We start from the raw sequence: 25,395 nt of genomic DNA on the forward strand, positions 1-25,395 counted from the left end.
ACCGATGCATCAAGAGAAGGGGCTGAAATACAAGGGCCATGCAGGGAGGTAGAGTCCTGGGAGACTGTTCTGGCCTCAAAGTCTGGTTTTCTTTAGGGAGAATAGCAGAGATTTTAGTTTCTTCTTAACTGTGAGAACCATACTACCACACTGAAGGCGTAAGTCAATCCAAAGGGATGACAAACACATTTGGCCTCTGTCAGTTTAGTATTTACCCTGAAATACTTAATTGCTTTCAGGTTAAGGCAGATCATCCTAAAGTTGCCCCATCCCAGTCAGCTGGACACTGACTCAGTAACATCTAATACTTTCTACTGATACATTTGAAACTCACTTGCCAATTGACAGCTTTGTCTTCTACCAGTGTAACTAAATGTATTGAAACTCATTTATAAAAAGACATTGCTACGTCTGCAGAACTATTATTGTTAACTTAAATAGCAATCAAGTGAATTTATGTTGAGTTTGCTGATGCCACACTGAGCATCCTTCTTCCTCCAACCTCTCGCTAGATCCTTCTTCCTCCAACATCCTGCTATATGACACAAAATTCACAAACATCAGGAGGGGATAAAGGGAAATTAGTACAAGGGTAACAAGGAAAATCTTAAGACATAAGTCACATGCATATTGAGAGAGAGAAGTGTAGGGATGTTGGACAGTTTTTATCAATGTAGCAAAGATGTGTGGGAGTTCAGAAATAGCTTTGAAAATGTAAATCAACTGTAATTCATTTTCCAGTTCTTCCCCTTTTTTTTCATCCATTTTTTAAAATCTCCCCAAAGGAAGAAGGAGGCCCTTTTTATAAAGTTGTGAAAATGTGAAAATCACCGTATTTTGTTACCAAGTAATGAGCTTAACAAACATCAGTGCTCCTCTGAGTCTGCATGGCCCCTTCCTCATCCTCTGAGGCCATCCCCCCTCAGGCTACACACAGGTTCTGGGTTGGAGAGAAGCTTCAGGAATAGGGTAGGACTGATAATACACTCAATTGCAAATTTTTCTTTTAAAGGCTTAAAATTTTAATTATTAACTTTCTAAATCCCATCAACAACAATGACTTCAGTATTGACTGTATGAACTACAACAGTTAACAAACAGCCTGAGCAAAACGTTCTGTGAGACCTCCAAATACTCAAAACTGGAAATCTGTCTGAAGCTCCATCTTAAAACCTTCAACCTTTATTACAGATAAAGAAATATTAAAAAAGCCCTTGGAGAAACCAATTATTCTCCAGGTCTTATTGTAACACATCAAATCAATTTATATTTATTGAATGTCCAACTGCAGAGGGGAAGGCAGCTTGTTTCAGACTCTGCTTCTGTAAACTGGAAAATGTAATGCCTATTTCTATGGGAACTGTATCTATCTGGGGGACCTTTTTCTGTCTGATTCTCCTATTTTCACCTTGCAGAGCAATTGTGGACATGTGTGACAGGAGTCACACCTTCTCAGAAGAAGAGGGGTGCTGAAACAACAACGTTAAGATTTACCTACTGTGGTTCACACTTTGCTTGAGAATCTGACCTGCTATAAATAGAACCTGAACTACAATAAATAATACAAATATGGTCAGCTGGCAATATTGATAAGTCACATTTTGAAATCCACAGTGTTACAGAAGTAGAACTACTTATGATTAATATCACAAAATTAAGTTATAATTTAAAACAATGGAAACAAAATATAAAAACAGCAAAGAAGTCAAATTATATAAATGCAAGACTCAAACAATGAGATTTTTTTTTTAACTACCATTCAAACAAAGCACTTATCAGTGTTATTTCCCGAATCATTAAGATGGAGAAAACTGAAAGGAGAACTATCCATAGGGAACATAAGGAAGACATCAATGTTGCTAATTAAACCTTGATCATACCTGCCAGGCTGTAAGGCAAGAGGTGCACATCAAATGCCCACAAGGCTCAATCTTGACATCTTTGTCGTTCTCAGCACAAATTTTACAGAGCTGAAAAGTGGAACCCATTTCACAATATAATTCATATTGTTCCTGGAATTTGGATCAGGAAAAAAAAAGCAACATTAAAGAATTTCTAGCATGAACTGTTAACACTGAATTTTCTTAAATACAATGACTTACAGTAAATTCCTCACACTTGATCGTGTCAGATTATGTTGCCATTTAAGACATGATTTAAACTGGTAATCACAATATGGTCTACAAAGTTACTTTTTAAAACATTTTTGAGATTTTATCAGCAATTGCATAAGCTTTTTCATACTTCTGATTAACCTTTTTTACTGGTCTTTCAGCAAGGCAACTGCATCAGTAGAGTAATTTAAAAGACAAATTTAAGGTTTTAAAAGAAATATAAATAACTATTTCCTTTGTAAATGCCACATACTCATCTAATTTTACTATCAAATTATACAAAAAATACATATATGATTCTGGCTGATCATTAATTTTATTTCTTAGATATCTATAAAAATTCCAGAATGGAAGAAAGGCAGCATATGGCAAGGCCTTTCTGCATGCTTGGCACTGTGGTCCATATTTATTATGTCACATAATTTCCAAAGCATAAGATATACTGAATAAAAAAAATATCTAAGGCTTAGTTAAGTTTAAATTGTTTTCCTCAAATTCTAGGTTAAATCTCTAACTATCATTTACACACTCTTTTCCCAGTCTATCACAGTCAAGAAAAGTAATCACTTCAGCAACCAACAGCTGTTTTATTAAACATCTGTTTTCTTGATTTACTAGTTTAGAAGCTTTTGGCATAGCTAAATTTTCAGTGTTCAAATATCAAAAAGATCTACACCACAAAGAAGATACAAATATATTGGTAAATATAAAGAAAATATAAAAACAGTATTTAATAGGATATAAAGAAAAGGAATCACAGAAATAAAAATTTGTTTAAATTAGGCAATGTTTTAGTCTAGTAAGTGCCTGCCATGTACATGGCCCTGGGTAGGATGAATAAATAACAATATTTAATCCCTAATCTACCAAAAGATCTTACAATCTTGGTGAGAAAAAGGATATACATAAACACAGATGCACACCCACACATATACCCACACATTCATATACACATTGTCTATCGTGATATATGTGTAACTATATAAAATACTTTTAAGTAAATTAAGGGAAAAAACAAGAGAGAATCGATCAAGATAGAAAAGAAATCTAAAGTAATCCAAAATAAATCATGTACCACTGAAGTCCCTAAAATGATAGATAAGTATCTATACTGGTTATGACACCAAAAGGACCAATTTGCATTGATAAAAAAAATGAAAATAAGCTAAAATCACTGACGCAGAATTCAATGCAACGTAAGGGGTAAGCTATTCAAATACTTAGGATTAATTTAAGGGAGTGATACTACTCCTAAGTATGTGTTTCTAAGCAATTTTAAAACAATGGCTTTATAATGAGGAATTCTCTCTCATGAGTGTCTTTCAATGTACGTTAGAAAATACAAAATCACTACATAATTTTAAAATGGCTTTCGTATATTAAATTTTTAAAACTCCCCACACACGTGTGGTACACGTGTCAATAAGTGTGTTCACATAACAACATCAAGGCCACTGAGACCAAATCCTGGGGAATTAGAAACACAAAAAATTTTGTTGTTTTCCCTCAAATCTATAATTTGTCTTTTATTAGGTTTTTATTATTACATAAAACACAAATATATTTAATCATAAAACATTTTAATACTAAGTTACACGTAACAGAAAATATTCAGGTTCTCTCTCAGTTAAACATTGTTACCAGTTTGGTGTTTTTCAATTTTTTTTTTAAAGCACATTCATATTCATTCATGGTAATTTTTTATTTATAGAAATTGAACTTACCTAATGTAATTTTACAAACAAAATGTTACGTAATTGAGCTCTACATAACTTTTTTACGTAACAAGACGCAGAGGTTCCCATGGGAGGATGTAGGTCCATCTGCCTCCTATTAAAGGCTTCACAGTATAATACAGTATGCCTATACTATGGTCTTTAACCTATGATTAAATATTATAGTATTTTATAGTATTTCATACTGATGAAAATGCTAACGTGAACATCCTGGTGTACAGATCTCTGTGTGTATATGCAAGTGATAGGTACTTGGAATCTAGAGTCAAAGGTGTTTAGATTTTGATAATTACTGAATGTCACTCTCAAGGCGGGCTTTACCAAGTGACACTCCTACTCATAACCTATGAGGTGGCCAGCAACAGATTTATAAGAATATAATTATTAACAGGCTTCAATTATTCATTCACCTCAAACACTAATACATATAATTATTCTAATCTTCCTTGAAGTTTCCTAGACCAATAGCTCTCTCCTCATATCTAGCTCCCTACCTATGATTTATCTATCTCCCCACATAAACGTCAGTATTGTGTTGGAAGCAAGAATACTAACAGCAGAAATTCTTATCCAAAAAAATGGAGAAAGTAATGTAATTTCCTTTCAAACATGGTTAGAATTCCCCAAGTATATTTTGCATTAAACACCTGTACATGATTTTATCTGTAAGTAGAGAACAATATTTATTTCAAATGCATCACAAGTACTTATTAATTAGAAATAAGTTTCCAGAAATTGTCCTTACCTGTGTAACTTTTATATGATCATGGGGTGTAGGTTCACATAATCCAGTTAAATCAGGATTATAACTCCTCCCATCAGGATAAAGATAGCTAGATTATAAAGAGAAATTTTATTAACATAAAGTTTTACCTGCATTTAGGGTCATTTAATTGGATTCTTCTACATCCAAACCACACATTTGGATGTTTCCCTTTTAATGTAACATATCAAGAATCTATTCTATCACTGTTTCCACAATACAGCAAGTTATTTTTAGGACATTTAAAATCTAGGAATCATTTTAATAAGACAGATACATAATGAATATGGACTCAGCCTTTAAGAAATCATTTTCAATGAAACACTTTTACTGTATGTCCTTTAGGTAAGTTAAAAATTTATTTTCTTGACCACTCATGTTCTATTCCAAAAACTCTATACACTTATTTGCAATTATTATGCCTTTCAGATGAAGCACAGTTAATTTTAAACATATCATTTTACACCATGCTGAGTACCACAAGGAGAGAAAAATGGAATTGAAGCCCACAGTTTTACCAGAAAAGTTATTCAGCACTTGGGTGGTGTTCCTCTTTCTCCAGTTTCCCATTGTCTTTCTTTCTGTCTCACCTTCCACTTACCCCGAGCCATACACATGTGCACACACACACAGGTTTAAAGAATTAGAAAACGGCACAATTCTGTTTCATTTACTCCAAATCAAGCTACATGCATGGAGTGGTTCATAAACATAAGGTTCCATTGTTAGAGAGAATTAAAATAAAAACTAAAAGTTACAAGGCTGTCTTGCTGTGCTAAACCAATTTTTAATCATTCAGAAATTCATTAAAAAATGAAGTTTATTGTGTTGGTAAATACTTTAGATTAAGAAAATGCTATTATTGCTGGATTTCATCAATTCATTAATTTATGGTTAATTTTGTTTAATATCTTTCTATTCTAGATGGCTTGAATGAAAAATTAAGAGCATAATACTACAGTGGTAAATATTTTAAAGGGCAAAATTGTACTAATACTATTCTGTGAAGTAATAAAAAGATTTATCCTTAAATATTCTACAAATATGTTAGTAAGTGTTTAAAATTACTAAGGAAAAACTGGAAAAAAATTAACTTAGAGGATATACAATTCTCAAATGGTAAGAATCAAATCAGTGAGTTTTTTTTCTTAAGACTTTGTAAAAGGAGTTGATTACATCTGAATATGACACAAATTTACAGTGTCATTATGGGGGTGGGATAAAATTCTACAAATATTAAATGAGTGATAAGCAAAACTTGGTAACTTTATTTTGATACCTTAAAATGGCCAGTTTTTACAACTATTACATATTTTGTTCATCAAATTTCAAAAGTATAGAAATTCTAGGAAGAATTTAGAAACGAAAGGTTACAAACTGACAATAAGGTTGCTAGAGTAAAGGTTACAAGGTTCTATTTAATGTGTAAGGGGAAATTCAGTGATCACTGTCCTCAGTAATCCCGGGGGCTACTGATGAGCCCTTTTCAACAGAAGTGAAGAAATAAGGAATCTTGGCTGGTTATCAAAGTACACTTCTTTATCACCTAATCAGGTGACAAAGAACAAGCCAGTAGTTACTGTGGGGAGAGGAAAGGGGGAGGGGCAGTATCAGATTAACTATAAGGAAAGGACAGCTGACACTGATAGTTGGACCAGACGATATCCTGTGTTTTTACAGATCTTAAGGAAAAAAAATGAAAAAAATTAAAAAGATAATATTTTAATCTAAAAGATAATATTTTACTCTAATCTAAAAAATCCAATCTGATCTGATTATTTTAATGTAACCTATCATCAAAGTTTAAATTCCACTAGCTAAACCCCTCTGAAGGTGTGTGTGCATGTGCGTGCGTGTGTATATGTAAATAATAATGGCTAGTTTTCATAGCAGTTCAGAGGCTAGACTACTAATTAAAATACGATAATGTTACTTTTTTGACTTCTGTAAAATGGATGGAAGGTATTAGAATAATATAAATAAGGTTCATCAAAATTACTCCATTTACAGATTTGCCCACTTGCGTCCTCTTTTTATAAATTAAAACTTTGAAGTACATTTTCTTCGAAACAAAAATCCTGTCACAGTGAACAGAAAGCTACCCATAGGAATTTCTGATGCACTAGAGGTGAGGTATAAATAAGAGAATAGCAAATTTATGATAATTAAAAGAGAAATATACATTTAGTACCAGTTTGCCATATAATTCTTATGTAACTATTTCTTGAGAGCTCGTAACTTTTATCTCTTCACATAGGTCCCAATTATGTTTTCTTTTTTCCATTTTTGCAATTACTTTATTTTTTTTTATTTTGTGGGGTGAGGTAATCAGGTTTGCTTATTTGTTTGCTCATTTATTTATTTATTCACTTATTTTCAATGAAGGTACTGATGATTGAACTCAGGACTCTACCACTGAGCTATACCCTTCCCCCTGCAATTGCTTTAGAAGCAGTAAAATTTAAATTCTTTACCCATGGCAAACTCTGGTGGACTTTCTCCTGCTAGGTTTCCATCACAATCCAGGCTGCAGCAAGTTTGAGCATATGTGTCTTAAGTTTCTCAGCAAAGCAAATGGCAAAAGCCAGCATGAGGAAGTGACATTGGAACTACAACAAAAGACTAAAGGGAATGGCATTTGGCTAAAAATGAACGAGAGGAGTATTTACTATGAAGGGGACTAGCAGACTGCCTAAACTTTATGTGCAGAGAAAAAAAGGCATTCTTAACCTTAAAAAACTAAAGAGAACATATTTCTAAAGTTTGAAAAAGAACAGTTTAAGATAAACTGAACAAAGCTACTAACATATAATTCTGAAATATGGATTTATTATTAATGTCGACAAAAGGAGGAAGACATGAAGAGAAAAGGAAGGGAAGGGATGAGGGAAGAAGGAGGAGAAAAAAAAAGAAAACCTGGCATGACTGGTCAAAACACAAAGTAAAACTAGCAATTTAAAGGTTACAGGAGGCAAGAGAAGTCAAGCATTTTAAAGAATTCTCTCTTAATACACTTTTACATTTAATTTTAAACTACCTTTAAGTCTTAAGTTCTTCCTCTGTAAAATATACAAACTCATATGGTGATATGATGTTGGAATTTATTTGCTATAATATAGTTAAATTCAATGGTATCACTTTTATGTGGAATCTAAAAAAATACAACAAACTAGTGACTACAAGAAAGAAAACAGACTCAGAGATGTAGAGAACAAACTAGTGGTTACTATGGGGAGAGGAAAGGGGGAGGGGCAACATGGGGGGAGGGGATTAATAGGGACAAACTATCAGGTATCAAATAAGCTACACGGATTCACTGTGCACCATGGGAAATACAGCCCATATTGTATACATGGAGTGATACATGGAGAGTAACCTCTAAAAATTGTGAATCACTATCTTGTATACTTGTAACCTACAGTGTTGTACATCAAGCATACTTTAATTAAAAAGACAAACAAACAAAAAAAACCCAAATCACAAAGAGGAAGAGAGGAAGTGAAAGAGGAAGGCGGGCAGGACGGAAGGAAGACACCAGATTCAGGGAAATACCCACACAGCGCTTCCTATGGAAATGAAGTCTTGGGCCCATTTAATAACCAACTCTGTTTTTCAAAAAGAGAAGAGCTGCTGGATGGATTTTGGTGGTTTGTTTTTGTGAGCTGTCTGCTGCAACCGCCAAGGGAGAATCCTCTGCAAGTTCACCAACAGCCCAAAGACAGAGCCTGTCAGAATCTGCTCATGATTCCAAGAGCAGAATTAAAAGGCCCTACACTGACTAGGAGTGCAGTTTGGGAGCACAGGAGCAAAACCAGTGGGGAACCATCATTCTGCCGGGTCCGCCCTCCAAGTATTTTCTAATATTTGGAAGGAAATATTTAGACTTGAGGATTGTGAAGACCATGCTTAAAAAAAAAAAAAAAAAAAAAAACCTCAAATAATTAGGTTATTTAAAATGACTATTTTCAGAGATGAACAATAAAAACTAAGGAACATCCATCCATTTCTTAGTCTTGAAATAAAGAACAGCCAGACCATCAGCCTCACTATCCAGTCTCTCCATCACAAAGCCGTCTCTATCGTCCACATCTTTGAGTAAAAAGCACCCTGATACCCATTTCTCATACTCACAATCCTTCCCGGCTGCCATCAATCAGGGCTTGAAATAAGGGCTTGTTGTGTGGAATGGTCTGTAAGATGTTGCCATCCCCTGTTACATAGCCGATGGCCCACTGTCCCAATCTGGTGCAGCTTAACCGGAAAATGTAGCTGTGAAACATAAGAAAATTGTGTTTAATCACATTCAAAATGTAAGCTAACTACTAAATGTGCGTTAGATTGTTCTTAAGTGAAAGAATAAAAAACATTTTTACGTCATTCTCCTCTCCATTTATTAATCTGTAAAAGAAGCAATGACAGTAATTCTATTTAAATATCTCCAGAGTTATATGAAGAATTGGAAGTTGTAAATCTTCAAATGATTGACTGCCATCACCATCAGGGGGTGCTCTATATAAAGTGCTGGTGGTGTGAAACAGCTGTGACATAAATCATTTTGGGAAAGTAAAAATAAAATAAGTAAAAATTAATTTGTCCATCTCTGACAGAAACTGAGCCAGTTTCTACTACAGAATTCAATATATTACTGTGAAATTTGAAAATTATACATTTTCAGTTGTTAGTCATTTGTTTAAAAATAATCTTTTCTTTTAAGCATTCCAGCCATTCGACTTTAAATGAAAGATCAAAGAGCTGAACTATAATAAGAAAGCAAGTTAGGTAAGTTCATGCTGTGGCTTCCCACTAACCCTGTCAAGTTCAAAGTCTTGTGATAGGGAGCCAAAATAGTTCTAAAATATAAATAAAAATGAATGACAACGATAGGAAAACACTGCCTTGGTTTTAACTTGTTATTATTTATTAATTTAGCTAATTATCTATCTACTTGTTACATTTTAGGCCATTCCCCTTTTAGTGTATTGCACTCGATCTTGCCACCATAATCTCAGTATCTGGATGGTAAAACCCCTTAAGCAAATCAAAAGTGGGCCAACTTAAGGTGTCAGCTATATTTGAATACCCTAACTGCTATATGTATGTGGCAGAAATAAGTATTTCTTAATATACATTAGTTTTGATTGAAAAATATTATTAAAAATCTTACAGGATAATTTAGCATGTATAACAGCTATACAGTCATTAGATTTAATTGACTGTATATTTAGTACGGCTGTGTGGTTTCACCTTTGAAGAAAACCAGGTTTCTAAAGAAAGGAAGTTGTGATGTTTAAATTTTAAGAACTTCATACTGGTTTTAGAACTTCTGGAAAGGACTTTTTAAGAAGGTCTAAAAACATTCTCCTAGAGAGCTTGAAAATAAATATCAACCCATCACTTATTAGCATTTTTAATCACCATCAGACAAGGTAATTCCACACAGACTTCTGGCTATCAGCTGGATCCCAAATAAAGTACAACCTGGGGAATCCAAATGTCATTGGAACAGGCCCAGCTATTCTTTACCAGGAAGCCAAAGAAATGAAACACTTTCCAAGAGAAAGGACCACTTAAATACATCTATTCTGCAAAAGAAATATTTATCAAAATTATTTAAACTGTTCAGGGTTTTTCTAAACACATTTTAATTGCCCCATCATCCCACCTTACTTAGAACAGTTTACCACAGACTAATTATTTCATCTCTAACAACCTAAAACTTGGGGGGAGGGGGGAAACACTGTCACAGAGCAGGATGAGAAGGAAAGGAAGACATCCTTTCAGAGGGCACTATCTTAAGAAAACTGTTCTAACAGTGATGAGACGTGGCTTTCGCTTCCAAAATTGTCATTAATTATCTCCATGATCTTGCAGAAGAGAACACAAAAAGGACTCAGTTTCTTTATTATTTTTTGGACAAGATGCCGTCCCGAATAACTTCTGTGTTAAATCTGTATGACTTCCATGATTCCAATCATAATACATCTCTCAAATCAGACTCTAGGACAAGACACTTTGATGTCAATCGAGAGAGAAAAAATTATGAAAAAATCTGGTTATGAGAGATTCCTGAATGAAACAAAATGACTCATCTTAAGCCACTGTCAATGTGCAAAATACCTGACCTGCTCTCATGGTTACAGTGAGAACCAGCTCTCAGCCTAAACCGAAGACTCCACAGGAGCCACACTGTTTTCTGTGCCCAACACCTTTTTTTAAACATACCATACAAATTCTTAAAAATAAAAATGGTGGAAATTATCATGGCAGAGAAGAAAGGAATCAATAACTGACTGTACTTGAAAAGATTTTGTTAAAGGACAAATGGCATTTGCACTACAAATCAAATCAAAGCGATTTTAAAAGGTAAAAGGTAGACTTAAAGAAAAACAACCAAATTCATTCCAAAAATGAAATGACCCCTCGATGAGTTTCAGTGCACTCATGGACACTGGGATGGTGTCTCCTACTAAAACGTGAGCGAGTGTGTGTGTGCGTGTGTGTGCAGGTCAGCACTGCCATTACCGCCTGCCACGGCACAAATGCTTGCATCAGCAGAGAGACAGATTTTCTGAGCCCAGATTTGCCATTAATAAGCTATGATTTCTCAGCCAAAGCCAGAGGGGCTGATCAAAGAGCCAAGCTCTGTGAGTTTCACTTAATTTCAACATTAAGCATGAGGCCTCATGGAAGAAGTTCTCAAGGACATGAAACTGATTTGGATTGTTAACAATGGGCTTATGTGTGTACGTACTTATATGTGTTTATCATGTATGCATAAGCACACTTATATATCCTTAAATGCATTAATATGGACTTATATGTAATTATGTGTTTATCATAGAACCAAATTGGATGTCTTAAAAAATACCCTAAAATAATGAACATGAAACTGATTTATTATGTAATTAGCACAATATTCAAGTATTCAACTATACACATACAATTTTATACAAAAACAGAGGTGTCCTGAGAACAGCTAATACGCTAATATCCTACTACAATTTGAAACTCTGAGACTTACTCTCTAAATTCATCAACTTATATACTATCCTATCCTCTTTCACTTTAAGAACACTAAGTTTCAGAACAAGCATAATGTGTCAATTTAAAGAATTCAATTAAAAGGCACTGTTTTGGTCTATTATTATTTCCCTCCCCTCTCCCAATGGGTATTACTGATTTACTCAGGAATGAACCACAGAGGACTTTTCATATTTACAAACATCACATAATGTTACTGCCAAAAAGTCTTACCTTCCGGGTTTGGTGCTGTATTTCTGGAGCCGAGCTTTAACTTCATCATATGTAAGAAATGCCATGTACCCCGGATGTGTCACAGCTAGGAAATTCCAATTCCGCAAAATAGAGCCCCAAGGCTAAAAATATAAATATATTAGAAGATTATCTAGAGAATATACACTATCAATTATATGCCAACCCATCATTTAACACATGTACTGAAATCCTCCTGGACATTTTTAAAGTCAGTCTGCGCTTACTTGGCTTAGGTCAACTTCTATTACCTAACAGCAAACATGCAATTACTTATTTTCTTGTTGGGAGAAATATGATTAAGCAGAAGAGAGATTTCTTAGGAATAAAACACAGAGAGCAAAAAGGAAAACCACATAATCTCTTCTCTACAAATTCTATTCCCAATACGGCAGTTGTGATCGTTTTGAAACATAAACCACGTCATTCTTCTATTCAAACTCTCTCCCTTCAAGTAAAAGCCCAAGTCCGTATAAATGGCCTAGGAGGACCTGACAGGGCTGATGCCCAGGCCCTGTTCTGTCCCCATCTGCTGTGACCCTCCCACTTTCTGCCTCCTCCAGACACATGGGCCTCCACGTTGCTGGCCTGAACAGGACTGCACTCTCTCACCTCAGGGCTGGTGCATTTGCTGACTCCCCTCTACCTGAATTCTTTCCCCACGAATTCTTGTGATTCCTCTCTCCAAATGTCACCGCCTCCATGAGGCCTTCTCAGATCCCCCAAACTGAAGAGGGTCACCTCTCACCTCGTTCCTCATCTCCGTGTGTGTGTTCTGTTCGCTGCTCTACACTGGGACACCTTGTTCTATACAACAAAAAGCTCTATCACATGAGGGAAGAGATTTGGCGAGGTCTACACATTAACCAGAAGCTACATGAGAACAGGGAACACCTCTCTCTCGCTTACCAAGAGGATCCCAGCACTACTGCACAGTGTCAGAGCACAGGGGTCGGGCTGGGACAACTCCTGGTGAACAGCTTCTCCTAATGAGGGACGTGGCTGAAAGGCCAGGTCTCCCCTGATAAGGCACTGCTGTACTCACATTTGGTCTGCCCTTGTACAATTATAAAAGTGGAAAAAGTTTACAGTTTAGAAGTTCTGTAAAAATCTTCCACAGAAACACAGAAACACATACACACACGGTTTGTATCACTCTCTCTTTAACGGGATTAGCCGTCCCTCCAGTTACCATGGCAAGAGAAGAAAGGCAGCCGGTGATAGACAACTTTGCTCAAGGGTGTGAATGAATCATCTCTGCCATATCTTTAAGGCTGAAGCTACATTTATTCCAAGGAATTGGCGGTCTGCTCTAGCTAATGTGCCAGATTATTAACTCAAATCTTCTACATAAGAGAGAAGAAAAAGGTATTTTATGTTGCCAAGTGAAAGCTGTTGAAAGAGTCATCCTAGACATGATTACTGGTGAAGGGCTCCTGCTCTCTGTTTGTTTTCAGACCTGTTCCTCATTACTGTTAAGCAAGTTTCAAATTTACAAGGCAGGACTCTTTGAGGATTATATCCCCGGAGATGAGGATAACAAGGGAAAGAATGATTTAGTGATGAAGAGTTTAACCTTTTCCGACGTAACAAGAAAAATCTTCAGGGTATTTCCTCATCACACTAAAATAACTAACTGGGCAAAAACGAGCTCTGGAGAACACTGTAAAGAGAGGTTCTATCTATGTACTTGGAAAAAAAACATGTTTTTACTTTTCTTCTTAAGGCATAATTAAAAAATTGCATAAACAATACTTGGAGGAGTATAGCAAGTGCTTAAAAAAACTGAGAAATAACTATTACAGGCATTGAATTTTGTTTTGTTCTGCTTCCTCATCTACAAAGGACAGGGATGAAAAGAATACAAAATATCTGGGTCACTTCCATCAAAATCCACAGAAATTAATGCAAGTTTTTTTAATTTAATGCTGAACTTTACAGAGAGTCAATGCACAGATCAAACACAAGTGAACAGAAAATGAAATTGAAGTTTTGAGTCAGCTGCTGCAGTATTTAGCGACCATTTCTTAGTATATAATCCAGAGGGCCGGTTTCTAACTGCAGAAATATTTATGTAGTGAAGTCTCTGCACTGTTTTTCTTGAGAATGCAACCCACGGTCAGAAACACGTGGTAGTTTTGTATTTTGTGTGTGAGTGTGTTTAAAGTATTTTGCCAACTAATGGCTCAAGGAAGGCAAAACAAAGTCCTTTGAAGAAAGATTCTTTTTGCAATTTGTTTCTAGATTGAAGGATACCTTTTCTCACACACCAACACAAAATTATCTGGAGATTCTCAAATGACTACAGAAATTAATGAAGTGGATTAAGACTAGTCCCTCTGTTCTCCCAAAATGCTCCTGTGTATAGGAATAGCCATTTATTGACGTACAATCTACATTGGGACCAGGGCCTCAGCTGGTCAGCCCAGATACTCCATTACTTCTTGCTACAAGAGGTGACTTTCCTTCTCTTCTTTTTCTCCCTATTCCATGGGGATGCTATATATTTCACAGTCACTAGTATACTGCCCCAAGTCACTCACTCCTTATTCTGCCACCCACCCCATTTACTGTCCTATTTCTCAACAACCCAGTCTTTTCTAGTCATGGGGAGATGGAAGGAAAAGGGAGCAACAGCCCCAGGGAGAGGGAAGAGGAAAACAAAATCCCTGTATTTCCACGCCAGGACTTCAGCACTTGCCAATCCCAGCATCGCGGAAGTAGCCGGAGAGGAGAAAGATAAGGTTAAAGGCAGAAGAAAGAAGGGGGATGGGAAGGTAGCCACTGCAAGATCTTTCCAGTGAGTCCAAGCACTTGTTCAAGTTCTGGCACAGTATCAGGATGAGGAGAGAGAGAAAAAAGGGAAACTAGCACCCCCAGCTTTCTTACTTCTTTCGTTTCCTAGGCAATTCTCAACTTCACCCTCCTAAACCCCGCTAACGCGGTCTTCAAACCCTTCTGCTCTTCTCCATGTCCAACCCCAACCCGGAGGGTGCTCCCCGCCCACTTTCAGATCCCGCTCTGCTGAATGCCCCACTCGTAACGGCTTAAAGCTGCACGGATTCACTACCCATGAGCCACCCGGATCACCACGGCTGCAGCAGAATCTATGTTCACGCAGTTACAGTATCCACAAAACATACTGCTCATATAAATTACATGATTATAACTTCAGAAAATACTACTCCATTTTTAAAGTTACATAAAAATTAAAGATCAGTACAAGTTAATACATCTACTTTCTGTACACAGAACCAATGTTATCATATTTTAAAGCACACATTTGATTACAGTCTAGGCATCTGAATAACGAAATCAGGAGAGGTGGAACAATCTCAGGAACACACAGCAGCTCAGGGGCTGTGTTTTAAAAGACAAGGAACTCTTTGCTCCACTGGTAAGATTTTGGTTCCATTATCTGACACTTTTCACAGCAGCACTACTTCCAATATTCTTTTCCTCTCAACGTTCCCATCATCGTAAATAAGATGCATGTGCGTTAGAGGGGTTAAGATTACTTGGGCTGTTTTTAAAGAGAAACAGCTTATAAGAAAATATGTGCACGTATTAAGTAGCTGTTTGGATACGCGTTTGCCCTCCTACCTTGACTACATAATTTCAGGCACTCTAGCAGTTAACATTCACACTAAAAAGTCATCCAGGCTCCCCACAAAAAATACACTCTTTGTAGAATTAACAGTTAGGCTTCATGTATGAAAACCATCTTTGTTTTCTTCCTTCACAAGAGGAAGAAGCAAAGCACCTCCCATTAGAACGCCTTTGTATCATGTTAAATAAATGAAGTATGTGAACAATTATCAGAAACTTTTAAAGAAAGAAGAGGTTCCATTATAAAATAATCAGTTTTAATTATTATTAATTTAATTTTTAATTATTAAATAATCACAACCTTTTTCTAAAATGTATCTCAAAGTCATTGTAAAAACTTAAGCGGACAATGTACGTGTGCTGAGGGAATAATCATGAAACTACTATACACTGAAAATAACCAAAAGTACACTTTCTGTAGTCATTTATCTAACACCTTACCCTGCATGTCTAGGTAGAATTATGATTATAAAGTCGTAATAAAGCAAAGCATAGTCTGTAAGTATTTTTGACAAGAGTTAATTTGACTTCTGTTAACAGGTTCTTTCATAAATTTAAGTTAATCCCATGAAATCTTGTTTTCTTATATAAATCAGTCACCCAGTCCTTGCAGGCTACTACCAAGTGGAGTCGTAAATCAGAGAAGCAAAATTCTTCCAACATGGGAGACATGAAAAGCAACAGTATACTCTAACATTTGTTGAAAGCATGGTTCAAACAAAACAAATCTTACTGCAGACAAAAATAATAAAACATTGTGCCAGAATATAAGCAGCCAGGTTTCTGATCAATTGATATCACTTGCTATATAATTGATATTTTTGGAATCATACAGATTTTAGGTGGGACTCTCATTTTGTGATGACTTGAATTAAATCCCATAGACAATAATGCAATTTAGCGGCAGAGGCAAATTCAAAACAAATTTCTAGTCCTTAGGTTTAGGGTAATTCCACCAAGATGTACAAAAGCACAAAGTGCTTCTCAACAGCTACACGAAGACAATTACAAAAGAATGGTTAAAACAAACAAACAAACAATGAACAGGACAAGAAGGTTAATCACAAAGTTATTTATACTAGATGAAAAAAAAAAAAAACCAAAAACCCAGGAAAAAAAATCTAAATTTCCCAAGTGAGAGATTTGTTCATGACAAGCTATTTTGATGGAATATTCTGCAGCAACTGAGAACTGAAAATTGTATTGATGAAAATATTTACTAACATGGAAAAATATCTTAACATATGTTCAGTTGGGTTGAGCAAAGCCCACTGTAAAAACAGCACACATTACAGTAATCTCCTACACAGAATGGGATACATTTGATATTTATTTCCAAGTTAACTATTCCCCTTCTTGCCTAACAAGTATGGGAGGCGAAGGGGAGACATGGGGATATGACCCCAGCAAATGCCCACCTGTAGAAGTTGCATTTGACCAGTTACTGGGCTAAAAAGATCAACAAAGTAAAGAGAAACTCACGGGACCTTAAAACAAAGCTTCTTTACATCAATCTTCTCAAAGCTAACAAGCAACCTCCAGGCTAGAACACCTGATATTCTAAACAAACTCTCAGCTTACAGTAGTGACCAAAAACTTACTTTAAAATTGCAGACTACCAAAAATGAGACTATTTGCCATACATTTATGTGTGTGTGCAAGAGAGACACACACACACAGGCTGAAGGGGGAGGGGAGATAAGCAAATAGAAAGCTTACCTGAAATAACCTGGTAAAAATATCAAATTCAAAAACTGAAATGTAATCATTACAAGTTAAATCAATTGTTGATTTCAGAGCCATTGCTTCCAGGCCAGAGCTAATTTGATGGACTTCATGAAGGCACTGTCTGAACACTTTCCATGGTACAATAGTTCTGTGCAAGAGGAAAAAAAAAAAAGAGTAACTGAAACAAGCGTCATTTAAGATACACCTTCCACTGACAGCACAATTCAACCATAACATAATATTAACCATAATAATTCAACTGGTACTAAAAGACAAATAGTTGAGAATATTGTTCACAATTCAGAACACATGGAATGGTTTTTGCTAACTGGATTATTGTCCATTTGCTAAGAGTGTGACAAAAATGTAAATCAGTTTTTCTCTCAGACAGTCTTTGGCTATCAAGATACTTCTAAAAATACTTCAGAAAGAAGGTATTAGGGCAAAGTCCTGCATGTCTGACCCCTTCAGTTGTGTAAACAAGATTATTTAACTTTGAGTCAAGTTAAATTCTTCCCCTTTATTTATTTTCTTAAAATAATTACAAAATGATGAGTTCATGTAACAGTAAGAATTCTCTGTTCATTGCATAAAAGAGTAGTATGTATCCACCATTTCAAGACTGTTTAGGTAGAACATCATCAAGACATTTCTTCCACCACCCTGATGGGTTCTACAGAGATGAAAAGCCACGTTATCTGATCTGCCATATTAACGTAGAGGGAAATTTTAATACTTTTTAACCAACCCCACCGGCTAGTATGTGGAAATTTACTCACTCAGCACTTACTCAATTTAATCTTATTAAATATACCGTGTATCAACATTTTTATTAGGTAATGTACTTACATGGTTCAGAAATACAGAAGAACACAGAGTGGTACCCCAGGGGAAGTCTCCCAACCCATCCCCCACCTGACCAGTTTCTAAACTTCACCCACCTCCCCCCGACCATGAAAATGAGTAACATTCATTCATTATTCATTCCTTACTTTTCCTCCTTTTGGAATGTTAAATGCCTATTCCTGGACAGGCAGAAGAAATCGTTCATATTTTTTAAAATTCTAAGCTGCACTTTTCAAAACAGCCTAAGAGCTAGATTCACCCTCTTATAAGACTGCAAATATTTAAATCTAGGTTTTTCTTTACCAGGATCTCTTGAGAAGTAAGACTCAAGCAGAAGGGACTAAACTGGCCCCATCCTAAATCAATCCTCCCAGTGAAGCATCACCATAAAGGTAAAACTTTCATATTCCTTCAATAATTATCTATTGCAGTGGCTGTGAAACCTGAGCATGCCTCAGAATCACTGAAGGGCTTATCAGCACAGAAACTACAGATTCTCAACCCAAGGTACTCCACTCAGTACGACAGGGGTGGGGCCTTGGAACCGTCAGTCCTAACAAGCTCCCAAGTGCTGCTTCTGCTAACGGGCTGGGGACCACACCTGAGAGCCCCTCGTCTGCAGTATCCATCAACTGCTAAGACAAGGCCCTGGGGAGAAAGAAAATTATGGAAATATGAGGTACCACCTCTGTCCTGGAAGAATGCCACTTTCAGGGCAGAAGTAAGATCTGCCATGCTGAAGAATACAGAAGGGGTATTTAAGGAAGTGCTGGAGGAATTTCCAGAGAAGGAGGGTCTGTGGCAAGAAGAGCAAATGAATGGTAAGACAGGCTTGCAATACTATGCTGTAAAGAAAGTTTATGTTTGATAGACCATTAAAAGAAAAAAAATTTATGAGACTGAATACATCAAAGGGCTTTTCTCTATGTATGAAAAAAACAGGAAACCACAGAGAACTGAAGAGAGACACCACATCAGAAGCCATTTAGAAGAAACACACGTCAGGCTCTGATTAAGGTTAACAAGATAACTGCTGTTCTAAAATACCAATGAAAACTTTTGATAATATTAGAAGGCTATTGATTTATGGTGAAGTGTAAATACACAATTATGTCCAGCTTCGTTACAGTCCCTGTAGAAGTGGTGCCTAAGATGCACAGTTTTCTTTTCTGAATTAAAGTTTCCAATTCAATACACAAAAGGGACATGAACCATCATATTCAAAATAAAAAAAAATTGCTGATTTAAGCATGGTATAAGTTTTCTTTTGTATGGAAATGTTCAGAGAATTCTGTCTTGTGTATACAGTATAGAAAGCAAATAGATTGGCCAGACAGACACCTTTCAGTATCTGTTACCATAAAAAAAATTATCCTCATCCCAATATTTAAGGTGCATGCAGATCATAAGTCTTTTGAATATCCAAAGATTTCCCAGAGCAAATTATAAAAAATGTACAAGCTTCCAAAGTTGTAGTCTAACTTACTATTGGAACAACAATTTACAAAGAGGCAAGTTGCATTTCCACAGTACATGTGCAAATGAGACTTGCCCCGGTTCTCTTTGTGATAAACTTAAGGTCCCAACAGGCATTTACCTGTTGAACCTTAGTCAAGAGTACTAACAGGGATTAAAGACAGCGTTATCTGGTTCACTTACTACATATAACTGTTCGTACAACAGATACGATTCCTTTTTGATCAGCTGAGCCAAATACCTACCATGGGAAGAAGGTGGGGGGAACAGTGGGGAGGAGTGGGGGTTTCATGAGTGAAGAACAGAAATAAACTACAACGATTTCTAAAAACATAAAGTTGTGAAACTGCTGCACTAAGGATCTCAACTTTTCAAAGAGGATTTCAAGTTGCTACCACATTCTTTCCTGAGGTTTGTAGGGGGAGGGGAGAGGCAGAGGATGACTGTTCACACCTTTAATTAAACTGCAGCAACACAGCGTGGTGGTTTCTACTCCCTCTTCTCCTTGAGATGAAGCTAGTGAGAGAAAACATTAATGGTAAATTGTTTTACAAATGCATGGAAACTTCAACGTACTGGAAGAGACCTGGGAAAAGGAGAGAGGCCGAGAAAGAAAAGGAATAGAATATAAAAGAGCCAACTAAGCTGCAAACCCGCACCAACACAGAAGTGTTTTAATCTGTCCTTTTGCCACTTTCAATTATAAATCCCTTGAATTGCAAATTGAATTAACTTCAAAATCCAATGAAAAGCACAAGTAACCATTAATCTACAAAGAACTGAATAAAAGTCCAATGGGTAGCCGGGCACCTATAATAACAACATGATTTCGGGATCTTTAGACTTCCAATAGGAATAAAAATGAGAGCTGCCAGTTACTGATGACTTACTACCTGCTAATCACCAAATTAACTTACGGTTAAAAAAAATATGAAAACAAATGTATGTATGTTCCTATATGACTGAACTATCGTGCTGTACACCAGAAATTGACACAACATTGTAAACTGACAATACTTCAATAAAAATATATTTTAAAAAAAGAACTGAGTTTTTCACAGTGACATATTTATCCTCATGATACAGATGGGGAAACTGAGGTTTAAAGAAGTGACCTGTCCAAGAAAGATCTTATATGTGCCAAGCATTTTGACAGGTTCAAAACAAAAATATAAATAAAGCTACAATCTACAGGTGGAAAGACCTGTAAATAACTTGTGCTGTGCCATGTGCTAAGGTTATCATAGAAAAAGATTCATGTGCTATGGGAACCCCAAAGAATGGAGAGTCTTGCGAACAGGGACTGGATCTTAATCATCTTTGCCCAAGACAAAGGAGTATGCAAATAAAATCTGTGTAATTAAACTGTGTCTAGGGAAGGCAAGGGAGTGTTTCATAGAGGAGGAACCCAGAAATTTGACCGTGCTACCAGCTTTCTACAACAGAAATGGTTTCATGACTTAAAAAGAAAAATGACAGTCTATTTATATAATATTAGGAGATAATAACTTGATAAATTTGAAAATCCTGCAGTTTTAACACAAAAGTATAAGGAACACAAGACAAAAATGTACGGAAATTGATTTAAAAAAAAGGGCAAAACATTTCCAAGGAACTACAAGTTCATAAAAGGCTCTATAGGGTTTTATTTTTAACTCACATAGAAAGAGAATCCATATAATAAAGTGTGAATCTCAACGAAGGATAGTGTGTTTGGAAACAGGAACTTCTGTATACTTCTGGTGTGAAAGAGAATTTACAGAGCATTTCTACAAGACAATTTGGCAGAAAGTTTCAAACGCCTTTCACATTAACCCAGGAAACCTACTTCTATGGATTTCAATCAAGTAAATTATATTTAAATATATATATATACAGCCATGCAAAGACTCATCCATGTCTCTTCAACAGTGTTGTTCATCATAGCAAAAAAGTAAAACAAATATTTTCAATAGTGATAGGACATATTACATCCATAAATTAGAATATTTTATAGCAATTAACAATTATATAAATATTTCTTGCCATGGAAAAGTATCCATGGTTTTAAATGAGAACAGCATTTTAAAATTGTATGTCTTTTATGATCAGTTCTAAAAACTGGAATATATGGAGAGATCAACACAAATTTTAATTGTTGATACCTGGATTGTGGTAGAATTACAAGCAACTTTTAAAATACTACTAATATGTTCTAATGGCTGAAAGGAATAAAAGATATACTAAAACTGTTTTAAAATATATTTTGTAATCACAGATAATTAAAACAAAATTAGAACTGTATTTGCTTATAAAATTGTTTTATAGCTTGGAAATACAAAACAACTTACAGATTAAACTATGAGAAGAAAGAAGAGAATGCAACATGGTTGCTGAATATAAGACCACTATACAAAAATCAGTTGTATTTCTCTATATAAGCTATAATACATAATTAGAAAAAACTTAAAAATTTATAACAGCACCTGAAAATAAAAACTAAATAGGAATAAACCTAACAAAACAGGAGAAAAGCCATAGCACAAACACATACACATATATAAACAGAGATGGAAAAGACATAAAAGGGATGTAACACTTTAATGGCTTTGCAGACGTAATATTGTAAAGATGTCAATTCTCCCCAAATTGATTATTAGATTTATTACCATCCCAATAAAAAATTCTAGGAGATATTTTTGTAGTAGGAATTGATAGGCTGATTCTAAACTTTTAGGGAAATACGAAGAGCCAAGGATAGTTAAGCCAGTCTTCAATAAGAACAACACTGACAAGCTTTTACTCTTTACATTAATTAAGAGAGCATTGTGTTGGCATAAGGATAGACAAATAGACAATGGAACAAAACATATTTTGCAAACAAATGCAATCATATCTAGACACTACACGTGTAACATCAACTATATATAAACATAAGTGGGGAATGGATGATATTTCCAATAAATGCTGCTGAGTGAATGAAGATATATGGAAGAAAATGAATCAGGATCCTTAACTAATAACATATAAAAACCTATTTTAGATGAATATTAGATCTAAATACAAAAGATAAAGCAATAAAGTTTTCTGGAAGAAATATAAGAGAATAGATGCATTACTCTGGAGCAGACAAAAAATTTAAACAAGACCCAGTGATAAAAGGATAAAGGAAAAAATAAATTAAAAACTTGTGTTCATGAAATGATGTTATTAACAACGTGAAAAAGAAAGCCACATATTGGGAGAAACCATTTACATACATATAATCAACAAAAGATTCACATCTATAATATAGAAACCCTTCTAAATGTTAATAATTACTACTCATAAATGGGGCGAATAGTTTTCACATTCACACACACAAAAATCAAAATATTCAATAAATACACAAAGATGTATTCAACTTCATTTGTCATCAGGGAAATGTAAATTAAGAGCAAAATTAGATTCTACTCTACCCTGCCCGAGTGGCTTATTTAAAAAAAAAAAAAAAAAGGAAAGACAAATGATGTCATAAAATGTTGGAAAGGATACAGAACAATAGGAACCTTTATGCACTCCTCATAGGTGAGTAAACTGGCAAACCATTTTGGAAAAATCTTTGGTGGTCAACTAAAAGCTACTAAGGCTAAAACTATACATAAACTAGGAGCCAGCAATTCCATTCCTAGATACACATCCAATAGAAATGTATATATATGTTTTAAAATGTATTAAAAATGTCACAGCGGCACTACTGGTAATAATCCAAAGTAGGAAGAACCCTATGCCCATCACCAATAGAATGAACAGGTAAACTGTGGTACAGCCATGCCCTGGAGCAGGGAGAAAGAGCAAAGTACTGCTATGTGCAAGAACACGGATGAATTTCATAAACGTAACGAAGAGCGAAAAACCCTGATTTTTTTTAAAGGCTTCAACTATGTATAATTTCATGATGCTAGAAGTTAGGATACTTTGAGCAGGCAGTGACTGCATGGGACTTGCTGAGGGGTTGAGGGGAAGGGGGATTCTGAACTGCAGATAATACACTATTTCCTTATTTGGGTGGCATTTACATTGGTGTGTTAAAAGAAAATTCCTCATCTTATATTTATGATTTGTATACTTCTCTGTATGCAAATTAAACTTTATATATTAAACTTTTAGTTTTACATTAAAATTCTGAGATTAAAAAGAGTAAGTAATGTGGGAACAGATAAAACACCTGCCATGGTATAAACAAGGAAATGAACATGTTTTCTTGTTGGTTTTTGGTTTTATTACTGTGGTGCTAGTGGTGGTGATAATAAGGACAGTTGTTTAAAATCCGTTCTAGCTCAAGGATATAAAATGTCACCTGGACTTTAAACAAAATGAAAATCTGTTCTAGCTATATTAACCCATTCCTATCTTTAATTTCATTTGAACTTTGCTCAGAAAATTCACCTTGATCAACAAAGATATGTTAGGTGGCAGTACTTTTAAATTGCTTTTAGTCAGAAGATAACAAAACATCCATAAGATATTTGATGCTTTGATTTTTATTATGGATGCCAGATATTAGCACAGTGATTCCCAAGTCTGTTGATATTTTGTATATTGTTATTCCTTAAGTCCATGCATTGCCTGTAATGACTATTTGTTAGTGGATATGAAAATAGATTCTGAAGAAGCTACTACAGCTCTTGCCCTTCTATCACTAAAAGAAAAACAACTGTTTTCCAGTAACCCACAGAAAGAACATACCAAAACCATTCTGGTCAAATAGTCGCGTTCCAACTCATCACAGAGAGGACAGTAACTATGGTTACCGAGGATATTCATAATTAGATTTAACCATTCTTCCTCATAAATAAAAATTCCTGATTCTTATACAGAAAGACACAAGAGACTGCATATTTGTGATAGATTTTTCTTTTGTCAAAAAAATTCCTCATGTCTTGTCTACAGTGGACAAGAATTACTTCTCTGTATAAGGGACAAGTATCACTCTTATTTTCACATTCTGAAGCTTAAATTTAGAATCAAACATTTTTTGTAAGATTGTAGAAACAAGGAAATGGATTCTTTAATATTATTCTTGATCTTCTCAATAAACTCATTCATGTGATACACTTGATAATTTCTAACTCCTGGTCTCCCAATCTAACTTTTGAACATAATAAACAGCAAATTTAATGTAACCATGAAGTTACTTTATACTTAGTAATTAAATTATTACTCTGTAATTCCATTTATTTTCCAGCTCTGAAAATAAAGTATATTGGTGGAAAAGAATGGGAAGAAAAGCTGCAAATATAATCCACAAAAATATGTCAAAATTCCATTAAAAATTTTTCCACTTCTAAATCCTCACAGAAGAAACTATATACATACTACAGTGCATAAGCAGATCCCCCAAAATTTCTTTTACTAAGAGAAACTGATGACTGCTGATTAACAAAGCAGAAATAACACTACAGAGAAAAACAATTATTATTGTTTCCTACTGATAATCAACATTCAGAATGAGGAAAACAGGAAAATGAAGCATTAGAAATCTATTAATAAAAAGGAGATCCTAAATAATATTTTTAAGTTTTATTTAGTTTGCTAAGTCACAATTTCTCCACCAGCAGAACAGAGTTCTGAAGAACTGTAAAGAGTCTGAGATTCTACCCTATTTGCGAGCTAACAAGTTGTCCTCTCACAGTTGCAAGGATGCTGGCAGAAGATACAGGATTTGTGGGTCAGAGCGGCAAAGCCAAAGGACTTTGTTACTCACAGGAAGCAGTGGTCAGAGTATCAGCATTTTCTTGAACTTGCTCCCTGAGCCTTAATTCCCAAAGGATGATGCAAAGAGAGCCAGGTGACATCTGTACACACAGTGACTTCTGTTAACTGGAGAGAA

At 35.3% G+C, this 25,395-nt stretch overlaps 1 protein-coding gene across 8 annotated transcripts in view; it reads right to left on the minus strand.

Annotated features, from left to right (window-relative positions):
* CBLB (Cbl proto-oncogene B) overlaps positions 1-25,395 on the minus strand; it is a 259,796-nt gene that overhangs the window by 71,171 nt on the left and 163,230 nt on the right. For all 8 annotated transcript variants that reach the window (XR_012506666.1, XM_074362754.1, XM_074362784.1 and 5 more), the window contains 5 exons: positions 17,214-17,370; positions 11,868-11,989; positions 8,745-8,882; positions 4,596-4,683; positions 1,881-2,012 (listed from right to left, as the gene is read on the minus strand). Coding sequence is in view for 7 of the 8 variants with exons in the window: in XM_074362754.1 (XP_074218855.1) it covers positions 1,881-2,012; positions 4,596-4,683; positions 8,745-8,882; positions 11,868-11,989; positions 17,214-17,370 (637 nt within the window). In the remaining variant the exon portion in view is untranslated. The remainder of the gene's footprint in view (positions 1-1,880; positions 2,013-4,595; positions 4,684-8,744; positions 8,883-11,867; positions 11,990-17,213; positions 17,371-25,395) is intronic.

This window comes from Camelus bactrianus, chromosome 1, assembly GCF_048773025.1.
Source record: "Camelus bactrianus isolate YW-2024 breed Bactrian camel chromosome 1, ASM4877302v1, whole genome shotgun sequence".
Classification (NCBI taxonomy): domain Eukaryota; kingdom Metazoa; phylum Chordata; class Mammalia; order Artiodactyla; family Camelidae; genus Camelus; species Camelus bactrianus.